The 7,912-nt window shown below is 39.4% G+C and overlaps 1 protein-coding gene across 3 annotated transcripts; it reads left to right on the top strand.

Moving 5' to 3' along the window:
* Window positions 1-76: 76 nt before the first annotated feature.
* On the top strand, window positions 77-6,547 carry SRSF7 (serine and arginine rich splicing factor 7). 3 transcript variants are annotated; one of them, XM_020976962.2, is made up of 8 exons: window positions 77-281; window positions 1,334-1,514; window positions 1,625-1,801; window positions 2,690-2,764; window positions 2,853-2,951; window positions 4,490-4,540; window positions 5,173-5,208; window positions 6,220-6,547. In XM_020976962.2, exons 1-8 carry the CDS (start codon window positions 254-256, stop codon window positions 6,272-6,274), a joined length of 702 nt encoding a protein of 233 aa, XP_020832621.1. In that variant the 5' UTR covers window positions 77-253; the 3' UTR covers window positions 6,275-6,547. The 3 variants fall into 3 exon arrangements, with proteins under 3 accessions (XP_020832621.1, XP_078005604.1, XP_020832619.1); XM_078149478.1 differs by lacking the exon at window positions 6,220-6,547 and adding an exon at window positions 5,573-6,182 and having other exon boundaries at window positions 2,853-2,960; XM_020976960.2 differs by having other exon boundaries at window positions 79-281; window positions 2,853-2,960.
* Window positions 6,548-7,912: the final 1,365 nt, after the last annotated feature.

The following is a 7,912-nucleotide window of genomic DNA, read 5'->3' as shown; positions in this document are numbered from 1 at the left end:
CTGGAATCCCAGCCCCCAAGGCGTTCGAGCTCCTCCCGTATCGCTTCTCTACCGTTTCCGCCTCGCGCCTTTGTGTGGCGCGTGATGACGAAATGACGCACGCGTACGGCCAAGGAGGAGGAGCCCTGGTATATAAATTCAACCCCAAGCATTTTCGACCTGGGAGTTGCTCGAACCGCCGAGGGGGAGGTTGGCAGTGTTTCGGCCCAGACCAGGTCATTGCGAAGTGCAGCGGATACGAAGGCCGGACACCATGTCGCGCTACGGGCGGTACGGAGGAGGTAGGAAGCCGGAGAGGGAAGCGAGGGACGGGGGGATGGGCCAGGCAGTGGGACCCGAGGCGGGCTCAGGTTGGCGGCTGTTGGGAGACGGTTGTTCCTCGTGCGTAATGGCGGACCTCGTCTTGGCGCCACACGGAGCCATAGTGGGGGGTGGGGGACGGGGGAGGGGAGCCGTCGAAGGAAAACATCTCCGCGCGGGCCTCTTCATGTGGGAGGGGATTCGAGGGGCTCCCGCGTTCCGCGACGCTGTGGCGGGTCGGCTGCGGCAGACCTGGCTGGCCTTTTCCCGGCCGCTCTCCCCGCTTTCGCGCCGTTGGCGGCGGGAGAAGGTGGCTGCCATTTTGCGCACGTTGCCCCTCGCCGTGGCGCAGGACCTGGGGCCTTCACCTCTTCCCTTCCCCCTCAGCTACCCTGCTTGCAGGCCCCCCCCCCCCCGCACCCCAGACCGGGTTAGGGCCTGCGGCGAGCGTGCGGTGCACTTGGCGCCTCGGCAGCAGCTCCAGCCGCTGCCAGGGATTGCGATGTGGGAGTTAGGGAAGTCCCCAGCGATCCTGGCCCAGAGGCCTCCTCTCCCCAAGAACTTGTTTGTGGCCTCGGTCTGGAAGGGCGCCTGGCGCGGCAGGCGGGCCCTGGGCCGAGAGGCGGCTCCGGGTCCTGCCTCGGGCCTCCGCCGCGGGAGCTGGCTTCGGCCCTTGCCCCCGAGGATGGGTTAAAGCCTCCGTTCCCCTCTTTTGGGCCGAAGGTGGGTGGAGCTCTGGGAGGTGGGGACTCCTCCCTATCTTTGTGCCGGAGCTCGGCGATTGTGGTTTCTGGGAAGTAATAAGCACGCTTAATTGAGTTGACAGAAAGGACAAAAGAAAGTATTGACATATTCGTGGAAATACAGTTTTTTTAAAAAGTTAAAATGCTTTACAAATAACTAAAAATTCAAAGTCTGTTTTGTTGTTTGGAACCATGCTTATATCACCTTTGCCATCATGATGTGGATCAACTTTAAATTGGATTGAGGTATTCTTCTAATATAGAATTTTCTTTTTTGTTTCATATAACAGAGACCAAAGTATATGTTGGCAACCTGGGAACTGGTGCCGGCAAAGGAGAATTAGAAAGAGCATTTAGTTACTATGGGCCCTTAAGAACTGTATGGATTGCCAGAAATCCTCCAGGATTTGCTTTTGTGGAATTTGAAGATCCAAGAGATGCAGAAGATGCCGTTCGAGGACTAGATGGAAAGTATGTATAGAACTTTAGTGTCTCGCAGTCATTATAGTAGTCTGGAAAACAAATATATTAGGACATACTTACATATTTTTAATACAATATGCATTCATCCAATTTTGCAGGGTGATTTGTGGCTCTCGGGTAAGAGTCGAATTGTCAACAGGAATGCCCCGAAGATCCAGATATGATAGACCACCTGCACGTCGCCCATTTGATCCTAATGATAGATGTTATGAGTGTGGGGAGAAAGGTCATTATGCTTATGATTGTCATCGCTACAGCCGACGAAGGAGAAGCAGGTATTTATTTGGAAAAAAAGGAGCGGTTGGTATATAACAGTTAATCATGTAATTCTTTTGTTAGCAAAGAAGAAAATACTATTTTTTTCTATAAAACTTTTTATGTGTTAATTGTCAGGTGTATTTTACAGTTTGTGTTTAATTTTAAAAATGTTAATATATTAATAATCAACCTGGTCAAAACCTTTCAGGTTTCTTCGTTTGAGTCAGTCGCCTTGATTCAGAATGTCACGAGCCTTAAGATATCATGCTGAGGCGCCTTGCAAATCCGACAATTAAGATCCTCCTAGACCTTGAGGTGATCAGCATAAGAGGCCAGATCCCCTCGAGCCATCTACACCTAGCTTCACTTTATTCTTTAAAGGGCAGAAAATTTGAGACGGTGATCGCCGTAACAGTAAATTTGGCTTTCAATTGGGGCCCCCCTCCGGTTTAGAAAGAGGAACACCAGATTGACCACATTCCCACCTAGAAAAATCTTCTTGCGTCAATCAAGCCTCACCTGGCTCATTTGGCTGTCAGTTTGATCGTCGTTAGATTGAAGAAAACTTCTAGATGCAGCGATCGGCTATAGATACTTCTAGATCGTCTAGATCTGCTAGACCTTGGGCCAAAGAGGGTCGACCTGCAAACTTGCAAGGTTTATTTTAAATACACATTATAGTGTTTTATATTATGTAATTCTAAAATGTAATTCAGCTTTTAACAAATCTTTTCTAGGTAGTAAAAAAAAAATACTCGACAATTAATAGGCCCTGAGTTTATTTCCAACTGACAGACACTGTTTTAAGTAGTTGTCTGAAATTTGATTTCAGCAGAGGTACACAAACATTAGTTTAAAAATGGAATTTTTAAGTCTAACACTTGTTTTCTCTAACTTGAAAATAGGTCACGATCTCGATCTCACTCAAGGTCCAGAGGAAGGAGATATTCTCGCTCACGGAGCAGGAGCCGTGGGAGGAGGTATTTTCAAAAAATGTTTCATTATGGAAACAATATATTTTTTGCAGTGGTTGACTTTGACTTACAAAAAATTCCTCGTCTTTTGCAGGTCAAGATCTGCCTCTCCTCGAAGGTCAAGATCTGCATCTCTTCGTAGATCTAGGTCTGCTTCAATCCGATCTCGATCTGGTTCTTTAAAAAGATCGAGGTATTTCCAGTATGTTGAATTTTCTTATGTTTAACTAGATAAAAACTGTGTCCTTTGGGGATTTAAATAGTCCTATCCTGCTTGATCTTGATTTAAAAAATAGGGAGGAGAGTGAGTTAGTTGTAGGATCATCTAGGCCCTGCAGCAGAGCCAAGAATGGAATTCCAGGTTCTCTGATTCAAAATCCAATGTTTTGTTTTGCTTTTTTTCCCCAGTGTACTCTGTTCCTTACTGGGGAAATCTGATTTCCCCCAATACTAAATTTAGAGTACTTTTTAAAAAATTATTTTATTTTGATTTATCAGCAATCACTTCCATAAGCTTTTGAGTTTTAAAATTTTTCTTCTTCCATCCCCCAAGACAGAGTGCAATCTGATATAGGCTATGCATATACATTTCTATTAAACATTTTCACGTTCGTGATTAAACTTAGAGTACTTTATAAAGGATGAGAACTGTGTTTGTGATATCATTGTCAAAAAATTCTGAAAGGATGAAATTCTGCCAAAGAAAAGTGGCCCTCTTTGCCCATGCTCTGAACCCAGAGGTTCATGGTCAGTTCTCCATGATGAATATATTTTCTTGCTGTGCTTTATTCTTAGTTTCAATTTTCCTCTCCCCGTGAATACTTCTTAGTTGGTTGTTAGGATCATGCCCCCAGCAAAGAGGTACCATATACTTTTCTGCCCCTGGGCCATTTTGGCTAAGCTGTTTTGCACAGCTTACTCTTCACTTGACAACCCTGAAGAGAAAAGGGCTTGAAGCTTAAGTTAGACAAAGTCTGGTTAATGGTGGGAATCTTGGAGAAGCATAGACTGAGAAATCTGGAGGCAGTGTGTACATCGTATTTTGGAGTATTGGGGTTTAAGAGTCATGTGACCTTTGGAGTCTTAACTTTACCATTTAATATCTTAAGACCTTGGGCAGGTCTCCTGATCTATAAAATTGCCTACTATTTTTAAAGTCCCCTTTGAGCTCCAAATTTTTGTTGGAGAGACAAACTCAGTTTGGGGAAAATGAAACAACAAAGATATGCTATGTTCTCTTAGTCGGTGAACCTTAGCATAGCAGAAATGTTTTTGACAAATTTTGTTAGGCATTGAACGTATAAGAAAAAACTAGAAATATTTATAGATATACTCATCTTTGGAGGTTGATATGATGATTCTTTGCCTACTTAGAAAAATTTCCTTGGTCTTACTACTAGGCCAGTTTATTCATACATGAGTCTTGATCTTTTTTTAAAACTATTAAGCTGATGGTGGAAATCTGGTAACTTACATTCATTTTAAAGTATATAAACGTGACATTTAGCCAAGTATGAAATCCCTGGTTTTCCCCAATATAGCTTTCTCAGTAGTGCATCGTTCAGGTACGTTGGTCATATCAAGTCTTAAACAACTGGTCTTGGTTGGGGAAACCTACTTGTAGATTTCTGTTAACACTTACTGTCCATCTGGGTTATCCCTATTTGGAAGACTTCAGTCGTATTATCTTGTTAACCTTATTTCATTTTTTTTTTCTCCCGCTCCACCAAGATCATCACGCTCAAGATCCAGATCCAGGTCTCTTTCAAGACCAAGAAGCAGGTAGGGTAAATTTGTAATACATTATTTTTAATAGCTCCAAACTCCAAAAAGCTCAAAGTGCTTTGAATGAATTTCATGAAACTTAACATACTTGGAAGGTCTAGGAGTTAAATAGAAAATCTGACATTTGGTATATTACCAAATGCTCCAGAATTTGAAGGATATTGACACAATTTGTATGCCACTGCTTAAAAGGGATTCATGGTTTCTCTTGGATCTGAATCCTTTTCTCATTATTTACTCAAATAGATTATTTTGAATTCTGTGTTCTAAATCATAAATCATCTTTAGAAGTTCTGGTTGAACTAAGCTGTCATGTTGGGGATGTGTTCTTGTTCAGTGCAAAAATAAATTGAAAATGTAGGTTGACAGAATAAAGTCTTAGCTATCATTTCTAATGATTAGTTTGATATGTAGAATGTCAGATTTTATTTTTTGTCATGGGTTAACTTGAGTATATATCTGGGCCCTGATTTCTTGATCTCAGGGCTTTTAATTTCCTGAGTCTTGTCTATACCATGATGGACTTAGTCCTTTAATGGGTCACATTTTGGTGTTCATTTCATGGTATGCTATTAGAAAGGGACCAGTAAGTACACTTTTTCTTAATAAAATTTCTTATGTTTTGACAGCCGATCAAAGTCCAGATCACCATCTCCAAAGAGAAGGTAAGTTGAATTTTTTTTTCAGACCATGGCTGATAATATTTGCCATATCTGAATTGTTTTAAGTGTTCTTTATGAGAGGCTTTTCTTCATGTGCTATGCAGTGAGCTCTTTGGAGTATTGGTGCTATATACTCTGTATATGTGTGGTGTGTGTGTACATACATATAGTCCTACATCCACTACAGATTTTATTTAAAATTGTACTCAAAAGTCTTTGAAATGATTTTATAGCTAGGTCTTGATTAATGCAAATAATGAATCCCCTGAAATGGTCCCATTATTTGAACTCACACTGCATGTTTCCATTGGACTGGAATCAATGAACATAAATTTTTATTTATTTTTTTTACATTTTATGTTAATAGCTTCAAGTAGTGCAGATTTGATTGAATGCATGGGACCACTTCAGGGGATTCATTATACTTGCATTAATTGAGACCTGGATGTACATAAAGGCAAGTTTTGAATACAACACGTAAATAATTTTGATGGAATGGGTTGTGTAAATTTTGTCTTCTGAGTCAAGCTTCTGACTACCATCATACTTTTATAGTATCTGGTAAGCAGTCAGAACTAATAATCATAAAACAAAGATTGATTAAGAAGGAAAAAACCTTAATTAGTGGACAAAATAATACAGTTGCTTTAGCAAATTTAAATTTATCAAAATTAGGAAAGAGTTACATGCATAAATAGGACTCTAGCCACTTGCTGCTAATAGAATTTATATAGGTCTTTCATGAGACTGGGGTTAACCTAGCAGTCAATACTATAATTTGGCAAGATGAGTACTAAGTTGCTAGTCGTAGTACTTACTGCTTTGTATTTTTTTTTTAAGTTTATATTATCTCAACATTTCTCAGTTTTCATTTTTTAACCACATATATACTTTTTGAACATGGCACAGGACTAATTTTTAGCTTAAAAGAAGTCGGGTTGGGAGGATATATAGAGTATGTTGTTCTATTTTGTCCTGACAGGCTCAATGATTAATCTTTTTCTTTTATTTTAGCCGTTCACCTTCTGGAAGTCCTCGTAGGAGTGCAAGTCCTGAAAGAATGGACTGAAATGAAAAAAAAAATTTAACCTTTTAGGAAGAAAGTTATTTTGTTTACATTATTATAAGGGATTTTGTGATGTCTGTTCAATATAAGTGTAACCTAGAAGGCTATTTGAACCATCTAATCATCGGAATGGATCTGGATATTTTAAGAGCTCTGTAAATTTACATCAGTAGAGTAGTGTAAATTTTTTTTGTTGTATGTATTAACATCTTATGATCTGAAAATGGAATTTTTTTTATTGGCACATTTAAGAATAAAAATGTGTTTCTAACTAGACTTCTGATTTGTGGTCACTACTGTTAAAGTTTGGCTTGGGCAAGTCTCAAGCCTAGAGAGCTTGTTAGGCCTGTTCAGGGTCAGTATCTGGATGTGGCTAGAAGGTGATTAAAAAGTAGTCAAGTTGAATGCACTCATGAAATCTTTCATACGTTTGGATAATTTCTTAATTGTCATTTGGGGCATTGAAAAAAACCTACCTTTTCATAGTAGATAAATTTGGAAGTAGTTGTTTTAGAGAGAGAACCTCAATTTTTCTTTTTCATAATTGCCTGTCATTTGTGGCAGACTCTAATGCCCTATGAAATTACCATCACCAAGGGACCATAATTCATTAAATTGGCATAACAATTGGACAGAGCTTTAAAGTAAATTTTGGGAAGTGCTGAAGGGTCCATGAAGAGTAATATATAATAGCACAAATTTTACTTTTGGACAACTGTTGTGTTGTAGCTAAAATTAATGCAATAAGAGCATTATAGGCAAGTTTGTCATCAGATAAGTACTAATGAGTGTTGGAAAAAGTCAGCATTTGGGAATATATTGCTCACTACTGTGCAATTGTTTTTAGTAATATATACATTTTAGTATTAAGTTAAATTGTTTGAAGATGCCAAAAATGAGTGCATGTTGTTTTGTGTTTTTTTTTTTAAGAATTGCTTGGATTGAGGACAAAGGCAAATGTAAACCAGCTTTGCAAAATTATTTTCCCAGCCTAAGCACATTTTACATCTTCCATGTCTTTAAAATTCTGCCCCAACTTCATCCCACCTGACCCCCCAACAGACAGGGCAGATTTTGCCAGGCTGGTGCAAAGTCTTTAAATTTGTTGATTATAAAACAAACTAAAATGTGGTTTGTACGCCAAGAGTACATTTACACTGTGTTAGCTTTTGGTTTGCCTCATGTCACGTGATGAACTTAAATAGTTAATAAAGACTAATAACGTTCCCCATACCTTAAAATAGTAGTATTAGAATATCATTTCACCAAAAGGCACAAATGATCTGTTCAAAGATATTTGTTTGCCAGTCATCCTAGCTTTGGTACAAAAAGCTTAACTTTCAAGGGCCATGTTTTTCCAGTGTACCTGGTACTGACTTCTGCCATAAGTTTAAATATATCAGGTAGTAATAGTAATTGGCCACAAATGAGTTTATTTGGTAATTTTTGAATGCTTTGACATACCTAAGAGCCATTTTTTTTAATATGCAAGGTTATTTGAAGAAACCTTTTTGTTAAGGGATTTGAATATTGAATGAGCAGTATGATTTGGTATAGAAACCACCTGCAGCGTACAGGTTTATCTGTTGCATTTTATCAGCTTTAACTGTTCTGTACTATATTAAGGCAAATTTACTCTAC

The sequence above is a fragment of the Phascolarctos cinereus genome, unplaced genomic scaffold, assembly GCF_003287225.1.
Source record: "Phascolarctos cinereus isolate Bilbo 61053 unplaced genomic scaffold, phaCin_HiC Scaffold_2;HRSCAF=192, whole genome shotgun sequence".
Lineage (NCBI taxonomy): Eukaryota > Metazoa > Chordata > Mammalia > Diprotodontia > Phascolarctidae > Phascolarctos > Phascolarctos cinereus.
The sequence above is the reverse complement of the archived record's forward strand: the minus strand, read 5'-3'. Positions and strand labels throughout refer to the sequence as shown.

Bases quoted from the DNA above. Each gene is read 5' to 3' on its own strand.
- SRSF7 (XM_020976960.2), top strand. From the start codon at position 254: ATGTCGCGCTACGGGCGGTACGGAGGAG. The intron at 282-1,333 runs GTAGGAAGCCGG...TTCATATAACAG, and splicing joins CTACGGGCGGTACGGAGGAG to AGACCAAAGTATATGTTGGC. The intron at 5,209-6,219 runs GTAAGTTGAATT...CTTTTATTTTAG, and splicing joins TCACCATCTCCAAAGAGAAG to CCGTTCACCTTCTGGAAGTC.